This window comes from Felis catus, chromosome F1, assembly GCF_018350175.1.
Source record: "Felis catus isolate Fca126 chromosome F1, F.catus_Fca126_mat1.0, whole genome shotgun sequence".
Taxonomy (NCBI): Eukaryota; Metazoa; Chordata; class Mammalia; order Carnivora; family Felidae; genus Felis; species Felis catus.
The window spans coordinates 23,300,579-23,317,980 of record NC_058384.1 but is presented as its reverse complement, the minus strand read 5'-3'; the positions used below and the strand labels follow the sequence as shown (position 1 = coordinate 23,317,980).

The following is a 17,402-nucleotide window of genomic DNA, read 5'->3' as shown; positions in this document are numbered from 1 at the left end:
GGGGTGGGCGGGTATTAGTTTCAGCAGTTAAGCCCACTCTGCACTAATGTATAACTGAAATCTGACTTCAGGCCCTGACAACTGAGTATGAATATAACTAGATTCCATATACTGAAGAGAAGGGCACTGGCAGTGATGTGCTGATAAACTGATCTAAGAACAAAAAACAAAACAAAACAAAAACCCATCCAGCATGGCTGATTTCAAGCTACCAACATGACATCACTGAACTCTGAGTAAGGAGGGGACGCCCAGATTCAGCCAGTCAGTGTGAGCCAGCTCCAGCACACCACTGGGACTCCTCTCCCATGACAGATCCTAGAAAGGTGTCTTGCTGTGTCTTCCCTTGGTTTGAGGGGAGGGGTGTGTGTGTGTGTGTGTGTGTGTGTGTGGAATTTTGAGACTAGTTATTGAAAGGCTCCTATGGAAACCATTGTGTCTGACTCTTTCATAATGAATAAAGAATACCTTAGATGCAGTAATTTGTGAATTCAAAATGCTGTTGAAAAGAATCTAATTAGTACTAATTATAATACTAGAGTGTCCCAACAAATTATAATGCCATTGCTTCTGTAGAGGCATTTTGTGTTTAAACACTTTAAACATTAATTAATCCTCAGAACAAATGTGTGAGACAGGTATTATATGGCAGTGTCTGAAAGCCAATTATTTACTCTGGGAAGGCCTGGTACCCTAACTGATAGTAAAAACAAATTAGCATACGTGTAGGATTGGGAAATCCAAGAATTAAATCACCTTCATTTATGACCTCCTTTTATCTTACTGGCCATTACTGCTGGGCATTTTACACATGGGAAACTGAAGGCAGCCAGCGGACACATCCAAAATCTTCAGAGAATCCAACTTCAGATTCGACAAGTCCTCAGGAGAGGATCATGCCTGTTTTTAAAATGTGAAAGCTCCATTTATGAGTCTTTTGAGCCTTGTTTCCCAAATATTAATATTTTCTTTAATAATGAAGAAATTGCCTAAGGTACCATTTTATTTAAAGTTAATTACAAGTGACCTACTATTCCTGCTTCTACATAAGCTCCACATTATGTTTTGCTAACATTTAGATGAATTTTAATTTCTGGACTATGCTATGTATAATCTTATCCACTGGAAGTACTCACTTTGAAAACTAGTCATTTAGAATTAAGATATGGAATCAAGGGTTTAGTAAATGTTTCAGTTTCTACCGAGAAATAAACTACCAGTTTAGCTCATTTAAAGTGGACAAGACACTATTCAAAGCCTATCAAGTGGGCACTCCTTTCCATTAAAGAAAAAGCTTTGTGGGGGCACCTGGATGGCTTAGTCAGTTAAGTGTAGGACTCTTGGTTTCAGCTCAGGTCATGATCTCGTGGTTCATGGGTTCAAGTCCTGTATCAGGCTCTGCGCTGGCAGTGCAGAACCTCCTTGGGATTCTCTCTCTCTTCTCTCCGCCTCTCACTCTCTCTCTCAAAATAAATAAACTTAAAACAAAAAAAAAATTTAAGCTTTGTGGACAAGATCTGGAATTTCTGGAAGAACATTTGACATCCTATTACCTTTTTTCTGAGACATTCACTTGCCGGGCACATAGCAGACACTCAATAAATGTTCGTGTTTACAGTTCTTTTTATCATTATCATTCCTCAGACCAGGAGTTACCATTTTTAGTTAAGAATCAACATCCCAGTTGACAGGCACAGGTCTTAGCCATGCTCTATAATTCTTATTTACTTTAAGTAGCACGTTTCAATTAATGTCACTGATTAATTACTTTCCAACAAAAACATTTTAAATATTTATACTCCAGATATTATACATTTGCTATTATTGCTAATAAAATTTATCTTCATTCCAACTCCAAGCCTGTGTCTGTTTTGCTCAGGCATATCAGGCATATTTGCTTCAGGCATATCTATCTAACTCATTCAAGCATGACTTACATAGGAAATAATTTTTTAAACAAACATGTTTAATCCAAACTGGGGGGGGGGGAACCCTCTGAATTCTTGGGAGCTAATTACAGAAATTGTCACTTGCCTTGTGTGAGCCCCAGAAGTAATGGCACATGTCCACTACTAACAGTGCCCTTTTTGAAAGAATAGCCACAATTTCCCTTCGTTTCTGAGTTGACCCCTGCTCATCTGTCCAGGACCCCCAACCCAGCCCCATGTCAGCAGCTCCTCATGCCGATCTGCAATCTGCTCCTCTCCCAGGTCAACTGGGAGTGTTGGTAGCAGATAGTTCAGCTACATTTTCCAACAGATGTCCCAACAGACTTCAAAAACAGAGTAGTCATATTGCTCTTTCCTAAAGACTGGAGACAAGAATCATTTTTTATATCTTCTATTTCCCTTCTCATCATGTTCATGTTTTCCTCTGCTTTAGCATATGGAACATATTTATAAAAGCCATCTCAACATCCTTGTCTTCTGATTTCATCATGTCTACAATTCCGAAGTCAGTTTCTATTGATGGATTTTTTTCCCTTTAGAGTCATGGATATTTTTATTTGCCTGGTAATTCTTGATTGGATGCTGGATATTGTGAATTTTGCATTATTTAATGTGTATTTTTTTCCAATAAGACAACTATGACAAATTCTTTATTCATCAACCAACCCTTACAGAAAATATGAGAACTCACATTGCATGAAACAGAGTCACTGAGATGATTAAAGGAATCCTTAGTGATCACCTATTCCTTAGTCAACTTTAAAGTTCCCACACTGAGATGATACCAATCCAGACACCAACACAGAAAAATACTTCAATTGGAGTTCTCATCAGAAGACTCTAACTAGAAACAACTATGTATCTCTATTCTTTTTTTTTTAAGTTTTTATTTTAATTCCAATTAGTTAACATACAGTGTTATATTAGTTTCAGGTGCACAATATAGTGATTCAACAATTCCATACTTTACTGGTGCTCATCATGACAAGTGTAACTCCTTAATCCCCATCACCTATTTAACCCATCCTTCCTCCCCGCCCCCACTCTGGTAACCATCAGTCTGTTCTGTATAATTAAGAGTCTGTTTCTTGATTTATTTCTCTCTCTCTCTTTTTCCTCTTTTGCTCACTTGTTTTATGAATGTGTATTTTTTTTTTGTATTTTTATAAAGAATGTTGAACTTTGTTTAGGCATGCAGTTAAGTTACTTAGGATCAGTTTGATCCTTCTGAGGTTTGCTTTTACATTTATTATTAAAGCAGGTCCAAATCAGTCTTGCAGGGTAACTTCTGCTTGCTACTACTGAAGACTCTGTACCCTATGTGTCTTCCTATTTTTGTGGGACTTCTGTGAGTCACATATTAAAGTTTTTGGATTGACCTTTTAATTTTTTTAAGTTTATTTATTTATTTTGAGAGAGAGAGAGAGACCATGGGAGGGGCAGAGAGAGAGGGAGAGAGAGAATCCCAAGCAGGCTCCACACTGTCAGAACAGAGCCTGATGGGAGACTTGAACCCACAAATTGTAAGACCATAACCTGAGCAAAAATCAAGAGTCAGATGCTTAACTGACTGAGCCACCCAGACCCTTTAAGTATTTTTTTTTTAATATTGTCATCATTTGATCTTTTTGTTCTATTTTCTGCAAGATTCCCTCAACTTTTTTTTCCAAAGCAACATCTGGGTTTTTAAAAATTCTGATCATCAGATTTGTAATTTCCAAGAGCTATTGCTCATATAGTACTTTCATTTCTTCATTGCATCCTAAACTTGTTTTGTAAACTCAACACTTACCTTATTTTTTAGGATATTCGTTGAAATTTTTAAATTTTTTTCAACTTTCATTCATTTATTAAGCAAATAATTATTGATAATAAACTATGTACCAGATGTTGATGCATTTGCTGAGAATAGAGCAGTGAATGAAAACAGAGACCCTGATTTCAGGGAGCTTATATTGTAGTGATGGCAGGGAAGCAATAAAAAATTAACAAATAAATGTATCATACGTCTGTTAGTAATAAGCCCTGTGCAGAATCCCCTCCCATCAAACTCTTCTCCCTCTTGCTCACTACACTCCAGTCATTCCACCTGTTCTTCAGGACCTTCAAGTTCCTTCTCCTCCATCCCCTTCTATATACCATTCTCTTTACTTAAAATATTCTCCCCCTGGTTCTTCACGTGGATAGTAACTTATTACCCTCCTGAGCACCGTATCTTAAGCATATCTCATCTCCTTGCCCTATCAGTGCCATTAGTTTTCTGTCCCAGTACCCTTTTAATTCCCTTCATGATATTTATCAAAACTCATAATGTTGGTTATCTGTCTAATAGCCATTCATGCTTATTCCTTGGTAACTGAACCTGATTTTGTTTAGTTATCCAAGATCCTCCCTATAGCCATGTGCTTCAGAGAAGTTTGACTCTAGCCCTGGTCAAGGGGTGAATCTGGATGAGTCTAACCAAATCATGATAATTCCATACACTTGTCAGTGATGGCTTAGGAAGGATTGTGTGACCCAAATTCTGATCAGTGGAATATATAGAGGAGTCTCCTAGTAAGCCATCTGGGAAAGGTTTGCTCATATAAAGAAATTCACAGAATAGACAGTCCTCCTTTTAGTCTCTTGATTTACCTAAGAATGTGATACTTTCTGATGCTCTGGTCATCTTTTAACCATAAGGAGAACTAGTGCACAGAGAGTAGAAAGATACAAACAAGTTGACTTTTGGTGATATCACTGATCCACTAAATTAGTATGTTGTCATTCTTTATGTTTCCATGAGCTCTTAAGGCATCTACTAGATAATGAATCTCAAACACCAGAGAGACGTCAATATAAGGACCAATGTATTAAATAATACTTACTTGTAAAACAAGAGTAAATGAGAAAAGAGAACATAATACTTATATATCCGACATAGTAAAATAATAAAATAAAATTGGAGGAGAATTTGGGTAGCATATACAAAAACTGTGTTACTACTTCTTAAAACAATTTGTTCAATTGTTTTCTACAATCATAACTGGTGGTGGTAGTATTTGTGTTGTCTGAGGTTATTGTTTGTATTAGGGGGAATGCATCAAATGAGAATTTGGGGATATCTAATTCTATAATCTTGTGATAGAATTGAGAACCAAGGAAAAGAATAGATAGAAAGGTAATGTAGAAAACACTTTTTCCTAGTTCTATTCACTAAATAGGCACAGAAACAATGGCCAACCTGTCATTGCAATGAGCTTTCCTAGGCCCAAACTGTCATCTTGAAATACCATTTCCCACTAAAATAAATCAGGCTTCTTATAGATATTGCATATTCCAGGTACAGGGTAGGATATAAACAGGATGAGCTTAGAACATCTTGATCTACCAGATGGCAAGGAAGCTATTAAATACTACTAGGGTAATTTCAAAAGGATTCAGGAGCCAACTTGAAGAGGTTTTCATTCCCAATGATGGGAAATTCAAGCTTCAATAAGGATAAGAATTACAATGGAATTCATGAGTTCACAATAATATATTTTTTTTTACTTTAGAGAGAGCAGGGGGGAGAGAGGCAGAGGGAGAGAGAGAGTCTTAAGGAGCCTCCACACTCAGCACAGAGCCTGGTGCAGGGCTCAATCCTAAAATCCTGAGATCATAACCTGAGCTGAAATTAATATTTTTCTAAATTAACTGATCACTGAGGTGCCCGGGAGGCTCAGTCAGTTGAGTGTCCAACTCTTGGTTTCAGCTCAGGTAATGATCCCAAGGTCATGAAATCAAGCCTTGCGACAGGATCTGGGCTGACAGTATGAAGCCTGCTTAAGATTCTCTCTCCCTCTGTCTCTCTCTCCTGCTCTCTCTATCTCTCTCCTTCTCAAATAAATAAAATGAAAAAAATTTTAAATAAATTAATTGATCATCTTTGGGGAATGACAGGAAAACAATAAATTATCTTGAAAATGGTAAATAAAAGGGATTAAGTTTTTATCCTGCCTTTCCTATACAAACTATAACAAGGGGTAACAAAACTGTAGATTACAAAAAGTACCATTCTATAAAATGATTCCAGCTAATAGATGAGAACAAAATGACATAATTAGCATATAACAATTTTTCAAACCCCAGTGAATTCATGGGTTCTGGCAATGAGCATCAATGGTTGCTAGCATCACAAGAAGAGACAACCAGATGTTATATACCTCCAAATGAAGACCACAGCACAACCCATAGTCTTGACAAAAGTCTTTACTCTGAGTCTGATCAAGTCTCACTATCACTCTGTCAATGTGTACAAAATCTAGAAGAAACATGTCGACCTGCACCAGGAGCAAATTCCAGACCGTAGAAAACTCTACATTTCAAATAGCCTGGATCCTCCTACAGATAATTTGCAAGTAAAAAAGTTATAAGGGAAACCTGTAGATTAAAAGAGATATTTTTAAGTGGCCAGGACTAAACTATAGAGTTTAAAAAGGCATTGTGGGGTGATAAAACTGTAAGGAAATGTAAGGAAGTCATTACTCTAAAGTCTAGGATTAGTGGTGTGGTACGTAGTCTATTATGGAAGTAATTCTCTGATGAAGCACAACTCACGTTATTCATGACTTTGTGGAGTCCCCTCCTCTTTAATCTGGGCTAGTCCCAAAACTTGCTTTAACCAATAGAATGTAGCAGAGTAATCCCATGCCATTCCAGTCCAAAGCCTTAAAAGCTCTGGCAGCTTCTAGAAGCCGTAGCACTCTTGAAAACCCTGACCCACCATTTAAAAAGCTCAGTACCTTAGTGGCACCTGGGTGGCTCAGTTGGTTAAGAGTCCGGCTTCAGCTCAGGTCATGATCTTGCGGTTTGTGACTTCGAGCCCCGCATCAGGCTCTGTGCTGACAGCTTGCTCAGAGCCTGGAGCCTGCTTTAGATTATGTCTCCCTTTCTTTCTGCTCCTCCCCCACTCACACTCTGTCTCTGTCTCTCTCAAAAATAAATATTACCAAAAAAAACAAAAACACAAAAAAAACCCCACCTCAGTACCCTACAGGACAGACCATGTAGAAAGGCCACCTAGAGAGAAAGAAAGCCTTCCCATTTGAGTCTGGCCACCAGCCCGTCCACCAACTGAATGCAGCCACAGGCATGACCACTTGTAAAATATAAGATGTACAACCACCCAGTTGAAGCCAGGGCAGATAGCAGAAGTGTGAGCAAATTAACCGTTGTTTAAAGAGCCAGTATCTCTTGGGGGTAGTTTGTTAGGCAGCAATAGAGAACTGAAAATAGTGGTCACTGTGGGAGAAAACAAAGTGATTTAGGATTGGGATGGAGTATGTGGAAGCCTCTGGAATGGCTAGTGAAGTTCTTTCCATTTCTTGACCTAGGTGATGGCCACATGGATATTTGCCTTAAAGTGATTCACTGTACTATACATTTGTTTTGTGTGATTTTCTGAGCTTGTGTTTTATGTTAAAATAAAATAAAATAAATAAAATAAAAAAATAAATAGCTTTACAAGAAAAAAGAAAATCCAAATCCACAAGGTTTGGCACAGAGATATTTACTCTTCTTCCAAAATTCCTTCAGACTATGGACTTTTTAAAAATTGCTTAGGAGCTCCTAGTTAAAACTCTTAATATATTCTTATCCTACAGACATAAACATCTAAATAATAGCAAGCACAGAAATATAAATTTCTTTGGGTCCCAGACCTTGCAATTTGCAAAACTGAATTAATTGCTTTCATATCTCTAAATCTTTTCTCCTCGGAGTGAGAAAAACTATGTATACAAAACTATGTATACTATGTATACAAAGAAGAAGAAGAAGAAGAAGAAGAAGAAGAAGAAGAAGAAGAAGAAGCAGCAGCACTTTTATAAGCTGGCCTGCACTTTCTTATTGGCAGCAACTTGCTAGTCTCTTTTTAAAATGAATTTTCCAGTTTCAAAGGAGAAAATCTGTATTGTATTTGTGTGTGTGTGTGTGTGTGTGTGTGTGTGTGTGTGTGTGTGTGTTTTAGTTTGGAACTGTTAGAACTTTAGCCCTTGTGTCCTATGTTTTTCTAAAGTGCTTTAAACAGACTGTAGCATATTAATTCTGTTTTTTATTCTTTTGTCTTTACTTCTGACTTCATTTTACATTTACCAGTGCACATTGCTGCATGTACCTTTCTTCTTAGAATGATGTCACCTAGCTTTGCTGACAAAAAAAAAAAATTAAATTAAATTAAATTAAAATATCTGGGGCACCTGTGTGGCTCAGTCAGTTCAACATCCAACTCTTGATTTTGGCTCAGGTCATGATCTCACCATTTGTCAGGGTCTGCCCTGACATCGCGGAACCAGTTTGGGATTCTCTCTCTCTCTACCTCTGTCCCTCCTCCTCATGAGTATCCATGCTCTCTCAAACTAAACATTTTTTAATCAAAAAAAAAATAAAACCATAAAATACCTAGGAATAAATTTAACCAAAGAGGTGAAAAATCTATACACTGAAAACCATAGAACGATTATGAAAGAAATTGAAGAAGACACAAAAAAATGGAAAAAGATTCCATGCTCCTGGATAGGAAGAACAAATATTGTTAAAATGTCGATACTACCCAAAGCAATCTACATATTCAATGCAATCCCTATCAAAGTAGCACCAGCATTCTTCACAGAGTTAGAACAAATAATCCTAAAATTGGTATGGAACCAGAAAAGACCCCGAATAGCCAAAGCGATCTTGAAAAACAAAACCAAAGCAGGAGGCATCACAATCTCATACTTCAAGCTATACTACAAAGCTGTCATCATCAAGACAGTATGGTACTGGCACAAGAACAGACACATCAATGGAACAGAATAGAGAACCCAGAAATGGGCCCACAAACGTATGGCCAACTAATCTTTGACAAAGCAGAAAAGAATATCCAATGGAATAAAGACAGTCTCTTCAGCAAGTAGTGCTGGGAAAACTGGACAGCGACATGCATAAGAATGAACCTGGACCACTTTCTTACACCAGACACAAAAATAAACTCAAAATGGATGAAAGACCTCAATATAAGACAGGAAGCCATCAAAATCCTCAAGGAGAAAGCAGGCAAAAACCTCTTTGATCTTGGCCGCAGCAACTTCTTACTCAACACATCTCCGGAGGCAAGGGAAACAAAAGCAAAAATGAACTTACTGGGACCTCGTCAAAATAACAAGCTTCTGCACAGCGAAGGAAACAATCAGCAAAACTAAAAGGCAACTGACAGAATGGGAGAAGATATTTGCAAACGACATATCAGATAAAGGGTTAGTATCCAAAATCTATAAAGAACTTATCAAACTCAACACCCCAAAAACAAATAATCCAGTGAAGAAATGGGCAAAAGACATGAATAGACACTTCTCCAAAGAAGACATCCAGATGGCCAATTGACACATGAAAAAATGCTCCCCATCACTCATCACCAGGGAAATACAAATCAAAACCACAATGAGATACCACCTGACACCTGTCAGAATGGCTAACATTAACAACTCAGGCAACAACAGATGTTGGCGAGGATGCGGAGAAAGAGGATCTCTTTTGCACTGTTGGTGGGAATGCAAGCTGGTGCAGTCATTCTGGAAAACGGTATGGAGATTCCTCAAAAACTGAAAATAGAACTACCCTATGACCCAGCAATTGCCCTACTAGGCATTTATCCAAGGAATACAGGTGTGCTGTTTCGAAGGGACACATGCACCCCCATGTTTATAGCAGCACTATCAACAATAGCCAAAGTATGGAAAGAGCCCAAATGTCCATCGATGGATGAATGGATAAAGAAGATGTGATATATATACATACAATGGAGTATTACTCGGCAATCAAAAAGAATGAAATCTTGCCATTTGCAACTACATGGATGGAACTGGAGGGGATTATGCTAAGTGAAATTAGAGAAAGACAAAAATCATATGACTTCACTCATATGAGGACTTTAAGAGACAAAACAGATGAACATAAGGGAAGGGAAACAAAAATAGTATAAAAACAGGGAGGGGGACAAAACAGAAGAGACTCATAAATATGGAGAACAAACTGAGGGTTAATGGAGGGTGTGTGGGAGGGGGGATGGGCTAAATGGGTAAGGGGCACTAAGGAATCTACTCCTGAAATCATTGTTGCACTATATGCTAACTAATTTGGATGTAAATTTTAAAAAATAAAATAAATAAATAAATAAATAAATAAATAAATAAATAATCTGATTAGGAGATTAAAATTCACTGCCATAATTCACACTGGGTATTTTGTGAAATTTTCACGGTACATTTATTTTAATTGGATTAGAAACCATTACAAATTGAGCTCTTGCTGTTGCACTTTCTACCTGGGAACCCAGTTCAGAATTTCCCAAAGATTACAATGGAGTGCAACTACAATCAATCAGTTCAGTAGTCCAGCAAAAATAAATAAAACAATAAAAAGAACCACCATTGTCATTTTAGTAATTACCATTACTACAGCACCATTGATGGTGTAGTCCTCTCACTGCCAGTGTCCATAGAAAAACAGAAATGTTTCATGGAGACCAGATCTTGATTCAGTGTCTGACTCTATGAGGTTCATCAAGGCATGAATTGGAGCCCAGGAGGGCAGGTCACTGTTTCTTCCACAAAAATAGGAGAATATGTTAATTTGTCTCAGTCTAGTGTTTATTTTTGATGATTTTTAAGAAACTCTCAATTCATACTAAAGAAAGACTAAAGGTAGTAGAAAGTTATTGTTGCCACTAGAAATTACCAATTGGCAATAGTTTTCCTAATTAGAAACTCCTTCTAGCTTTGTCAGTAGGTTGGCATGCATTTGGCATGATTTTTTGTCAAAATATAATGTGATCAGCATATGTTTTTGTGTTATTTACACTGGGCACCCTCTCCTTCTTTCTCCCATCCCTGCTATTCCCACCTGGGCAGCTGTAATTCCTCACTTCCCAGGAGAATCCATTCCCTTCTACAAATTAAGAACTAACACAGATACTAATGGCAGAATCTTTACTGACTTCCTACTTTCTTCTGATTAATTTTTCTTAAAGGGACTCAACAAGGCAGCACTTAGTGTGCTGGTTATGACATTTGGGGGCACAAGTACTAGAGACAATCAGAGTAAGATGTGTCTGTGGAATATAGTAACACAGATAACACTGGCTTAAATAAGATAGAACTTTATTTCTCTCTTATGAAGGCTCAGTGCTGGTATGGAGGTTCTACCACGTGAACCTAGGCTCCTTCTGTCCACTGACTCCATGCTGCATGAACTCCTTCTTAAAAGGACACCTCATAGTGAAAGACCCTGTTCCAGCCACCATCACCATCTAGCCAATAGTATGAAGGAAAGAACACAGAAGGGCACACTCTTTCTCTTTAAAGTTACTTTCTGGAAAGAGCATACAACATGTCTACCTATACCCCTTACCAAAACTCAGTTACATGACCCCATCTAGTTGAAAAGACGCCTGGGAAATATTTTTACTCTGGAAGTTCACATGGCCAGCTAACATTTAGAAGTTCTAAAGAACTTCTAGAAGTTTTTTTTTTAAGTCTATTTATTTTGAGAGAAAGAGAGAGAGAGAGAGAGCGAGCACATGCTCATGGGCAGGGGAGGTGCAGAGAGAGAGGAAGAGAGAGAGAATCCCAAGCAGGCTCTGCACTGTTAGTGGGGGAGCCCAATGTGGGGCTGGACATGGTGCTCCACGTGGGGCTCCATGCGGAGCTCGAACTCACGAACCATAAGATCATGACCCGAGCCCAAATCAAGAGCCAGTCGCTTAACCAACCAAGTCACCCAGGCACCCTATAGAGGTTCTATTATTTTGAAAAGTAAGGAAGGGGCACCTGCCTGGCTCAGCTCGAGGAGCATGCGACTCTTGATCTCAGAGTCATGAGTTCAAGCCCAACATTGGGTGTAGAGATTACTTAAGTAAATAAAAACTAAAAAAAAAAAAAAAAAAGGGAAGAATGATATTGGGGGATAACCAGCACTCTCTACCACCCCTACTCAAAGAGGATTTAGTATATTACACAACAAAAAGTACGCACGAGTAGGACACAGAGGCGATCAGCAAGGTGTACCTGGGCTCTAGCTTCTCTTCTCTGAGACTATGTTGGCCTGGCAGTGCTCCAATGGTGGCTATGTCTTTGAGCTAGCTCCCTTCCTACTTAGTTCCAGGCATCACATTCAAACGCAACAAAGTCCAAAAGAAGAAGGAAAGGAAGAATATGTCTCAACCCTTTGTCTCCTTTTAAAAAGGGAAGAAAACTTTCTTAGAAACAGCCAGTAAACCTCCCTTCAAGCCTCACTGGCCACAATGCATCAGAATCCCATGCCACATATAATCACTGGCAAGGAGAACACAGCACTGTGATAGGCATGGGCCAATCTGCACCCACCCCTCAAAAGCCGTAAGTGGGGCTAGCCTCTCTGGGACACATGGCTTTACAGAGGGGACATTCAGTCCCCAAATAAAAGTGCGGTTCTGTTTGAAAGAGGAATGGGGAAAAGATGTTGGGTTGATGTCTAATTGTGCCTACCCACACTCCATATCCTAATTACCCATGACAATATACTGCCATTTCTAGCGAGATAAACTGGACTCTCAGATTACACTGTCATAATATCCATATAAATCAGACCAGTTCTTATGCCCGTCTCCTACCCACAAATTACGACTGAAGAACAGGCAAATGTGTAGACTAGTACTATATACATCTAGATTAAGTAGACTACAAACATGTACAGTTCTCTCTATCTTCCATTCATCCTGTCTGTGGAGATATCACTCCAGACACTATTCTGAGCATAAATTTCATATACTGCCACCCATGTGAACCCTTACGGTACAAGTATGAGAAAATCCCCCTATGAGAAATACAAGTTGTTTTTAAGCTGAAACTCATTTTCTTTATAAGCATCAGATCACCGATAAGCATTTCACTGGAAGCCATTGGGCCCTTACGGGTTAACTGGGACTCACTCTGCAGTAAGTCTAGGAAAAGAACGGTTTTCCTGCCACTTGCTGCTACCAGGCCTCCACGTGTCTGCCAGTCCCCACCGAGACCCGTGTCTCCCACAATTCTCAGCTGTGGCACTGATTTTCCAGTACTTATTCTGACTCTACACAAGGATTTAGGAGGGAGTTTTCAGCTTCTTTTTTGTTTTGTTTTGTTTTGATTCATTAACAATCCAGTGGCAATTTTTAAAAGGAAATATAATTATTTCTCAAACAGCAACACTGAGGGCTAACAGATAACACTGTCCCTATGATTACAACCTGGTCTTAGAATTATTTATTAATTGAAACATCGTATCAAGTGAAATTACTGAAAGTTTCCAGAAGCAATCCTAAAAATGTATTCTGTGCCAGGAAACATGAGTGTGGTAATAATTTTCAAAGCATCTTTAGAAATGAAGTAACTCCTCAATACTTCTGATATCCCTTCGCCTGGAAATTCACTAAATCCTAAGAAATAATGTATTTTCAAAACAACCATGTGATGAGCATCACTGTTAACACAAAGTTTCGATGCACACAAACTGAACGGCAGCTGTTAAACGATTTGTCTAAAAGCAAATGCTGATTCAGACTCATTAGCATACCAGAAGTAAGCTGCTTATAACACATACAAGATTAAGTTAACAAAACTGACTCCAAATATACTGACTAGTTATTCTCCATATGTTAGCAAAGTTTATCAAGCTTGAAGGAAAGTTATTGAATCAGCTACAGGGGCTTTCAAATCTATAATATTTCACTGGCAGCTCCTTTATGAGAAATAGGTCATAAAATTGTATTTAAACCTTACTGTCATATTTTCGATTGTTCTGCTTATAATTAAATCAAAACTTGAGAATATTTATGGGCTAAAGGATGGGCAAATCAGAGAAGATAGGACCATATATATACATATATATATATATACACACACATATACGTATATACATATATACATGTATACATGTATATACGTATATATACACATATACATGTGTATATATATATGTAGACATATATGTGTGTATATGTGTGTATATATACATACATATATATGTGTATACATACATATACACACATATATGTGTGTGTGTGTATATATATATATATACACATATATATAATTTTTTTACAGGGATCTGAGGCTTCAAAACCATCAGGAAATCACAGCCTCATGACCTTCATGTGCTCATGCACTAACAATTCACAACACCATGCATTTTTCCAATGCTCTTTTCTCTTTTGGCAAGACTAGTATTCTCAAATGAGGCAACGTCTCATTTTCTCTGGAGGTATTCTAACTTAACTCTTCTCTTCCCTCTGCCCGTACATAACTTGAAAGTGTCCTCCCAAAGAATAAGGAGATAAAATTGAACAAGACTTGTGGATGTAATGACTGTCATACACTCTGCTATAGTTTTATGCATTCAGAACATATTCATTACAAGTCCTTTCTGGGCACTAGCCATCTCATACTTTTGTGAGGGTAATAATTTAAATTCACAACAAAATAAAAGGGTAACACATTTTCTTTTCACATGAATACAAGGTTTGCACCAACTGTCATGACCATGAAGTCTTTAAGAACATTAATCCCTTACATTGCAGGACTTCCGATGATTACTGTAGATGGCCACGATTCAACTTTAGGTGTCTCTAAGCTTTGCTGCGAAAGGAAGTCTTATAAAATAAATGCCATAAACATATTTTGCAAATAACTAAATGCAAACCCCTCCTCACTATGTTCTACTACATTGTTCTTTCAGTCCCTTACACACTGGTGAAAATAAGCACATGGCCAAATTTGTAAGACTAAGGCAGCCTTAGTTTAGCTGTTTAACTAATATAAATAAGCCATCCATCTTTCTCCCATTTTAAATAAACTACAGCAAAGGAATACTTGACCAAGATTTATCTCCTGACAGAATCGGCTGTCGATGATCCTCTCTGCCTCCACAAGCACCAGAGCAGGAATCTGGAAAGTCAATTACATGGCTCTCAAGTGCCCTGATTTGATATCCTTTTAAAATGATTTTAAATGTTGTGGTGACTGAAAACAAATATGGAATAAGGTCACTAAATAAGTGCTTTCCTATCAGGAAAGTCCAGGGGGCCAGAAAGAGAACTTAAACAGGAAGAACTTAACCATTTCTTTACAGAATTAGGGTAAAACGTACAGTTCAATACTTAGTTTAGAAGGTATTTCTAAAGCCAGAAAAATACTAAATTCACAAGATAACTAAATAGGTAGTGGTTGTGGGCAAGGTTTGCTGCAGAATAGAGAGACGGGGTCAAATACACCCAGGAGATAGAGTCACGATTTTCTGCAGTTTCCATTTAGTCTGGGTTTTTGTTTTGTTTTGTTTTCTAAAGTTTTTTGTTGCTGTTGTTGGGTTTGTGTATGTTGTTGTTTTGTTTTTCTGCCTCAGACTCTCCAGTGAGTCACTATGTCTGAAAGTCTCCCCAAATGAATTTCTCCCCATCTATTACTTTAGCTAACTGTTACAAAATATGCCAATGTTCCTCTTTTGTCCCCCCCCTTCCCCGTCTCCGGAGAGGGAAAGAAACCGTGTAACCTGGGAGCATAATGACACGGTCCTTTCTGCCTCTGATGAAATCATCCACAAGTGATCTGAAGTTCCAGTGAAGAGATGTGGCCGACGCCGCGTTTTACAAAAACAGGCCAACGTTACCAGGAGGGAAATTCTGCTTTATAGGCCGGGAATCCCCCGGGAAGTCTCCAGAAACGAGGGATATCCCCGTGGCTCTCTTTGGGCAAGTTCAGAAAGAGCCCAGAACTGAGGCGAGGGTGAGGTGTTTCTGGGCCAGGTGTTGATCAGACCCCAAGGCGGGCTGAGCGGAAAAAACGGGGTCGCGCCCCCACCCCTCGCCCTGCACCTGCCTCGCACCACCTTGCCGCGGCGCTTCCCAGAGCATCCCCCGCCGGCGGGCCCCCGGCCGAAGCGCAGCCCCGCCGGAGCCCAGGCGTGCGGCCCCGGAGCTGGGAGAGAGCTGGCCCCGCGAGGCGCCGTGCGCTCCCGAGGTCCCCACGCCCGCCGGTGGCGCGCCTCAGGTGGAGGGCGGGTCCGGCACCCGCTGGCGACGCGCCCTCTGGGGTCAGGGTCCGCGCGGCGGTGCAGGCCCCCCGGGCGGGCGCCCCGCCCCCGGCAAGCCCCCCGCGCGCGCGTACCTCGGATGTAGGTGCACTTGCCCTCGTCCAGCAGGCTGGAGGCCGAGCCGCCCATGGCCGCGGTGCGCGCGATGCACCCGGGGCGACGCTGACGGCTCCCGTGGGCGCCCGCTGCTCGCTCCTGGAGGTTGCTGCGACGGCGAACCCGGCTCTGCAGTTAAAGGACAAACTTCCTCCGAGAGGCGCCGCCTTCTGGGGCGCCTCCTCCAGGTCCGCGCGCGCCCTCTGAGGATCTGTGGGCTGGCCTGGGGGCTGTCTTCCCGCCCTGGCTTCGCTGGGGAGCTCCGAGGGGACGTCCAGTCTGGAAAGACTGCCCGCTCGTTCCTTCTCCTCGCCGGCCTTTGCTTTTTCCCCGGGTTATGGGCAGCCGAGAAAACACCGTGGGGTAAGTGCACAATTTCCCTAGTGACTGGAAACCTCTGTGAGCTGGAACCTTCGCCACTCACATGTCACGAGGTGGAATTAAAGACGTTGCTTTGCACGCCCTTTGGTACTAGAAGCAGCAGTTCGCAAGCATCACCTAAGAACTTGTTAGAGATGCAAAATTTCAGCTCCCCCACCCCTATGTACCCTCTAAACACACACACACACACACACACACACACACACACACACACACACACCGCCCCGGTTAGAAACTCCAGGAGTGGGCCCAGCAATCTGTGTTTTTCTCAGGGCATTCCAGGTAATTCTGAGGCCTGCTAAGGTTTGAGAACCGACAGTAAACTGTACCTTCCTTCAGCCATGATGTTAGACCAAGGAGTGGGTGGGGAATGAAGGGAAAAAAAGAAATAGAAAACCAGGGAAAACCTAAGGCTGGGTCCTGCAATATGTTCCTAGTCCTGAAACTTCTGAAAACCCCATCAGAGTCTGTTCCTACACCTTTAGGTCCAGTTCTTCCCCTCAGCAAACTGGAAATAGCTCATCAGAAAGGGCATCTAGTCTTTTCCCACAACCACTATTTAGCTTGGCAGCCTCTCCCAAATAAGACTCCACTGGGGCAGAAGGGTCACCATGCATTTCTTCCTATTCTTAGTAATCAGAGTTTCAGTGACTCCTATTGACTTAACCTCCAAGGTCGAGTGGCCTGTACACAGAAGAACCAGGCCTGAGCAGGACTCAGAGGCTCTGCCCTCAAAAGTAAATTAACTAGCATTTTGACACAAAGATTTCTCACACCTCACACCCAATCTCTCTCACCCTACACTCTAATCCTTCAATAAATCCTCTCCTTTCTGCTTTCAGAATATATCCAGTATCCAACCATTTCTCACCCCCC

General features: G+C 40.3%; 1 protein-coding gene across 1 annotated transcript in view; it reads right to left on the bottom strand.

Annotated features, from left to right (window-relative positions):
- NIBAN1 (niban apoptosis regulator 1) overlaps positions 1–16,474 on the bottom strand; it is a 152,724-nt gene extending 136,250 nt beyond the window's left edge. The window contains exon 1 of the mRNA XM_023247242.2: positions 16,124–16,474. Within this exon, the coding sequence (XP_023103010.2) occupies positions 16,124–16,178 (55 nt within the window). The 5' untranslated portion in view covers positions 16,179–16,474. The remainder of the gene's footprint in view (positions 1–16,123) is intronic.
- Positions 16,475–17,402: the final 928 nt, after the last annotated feature.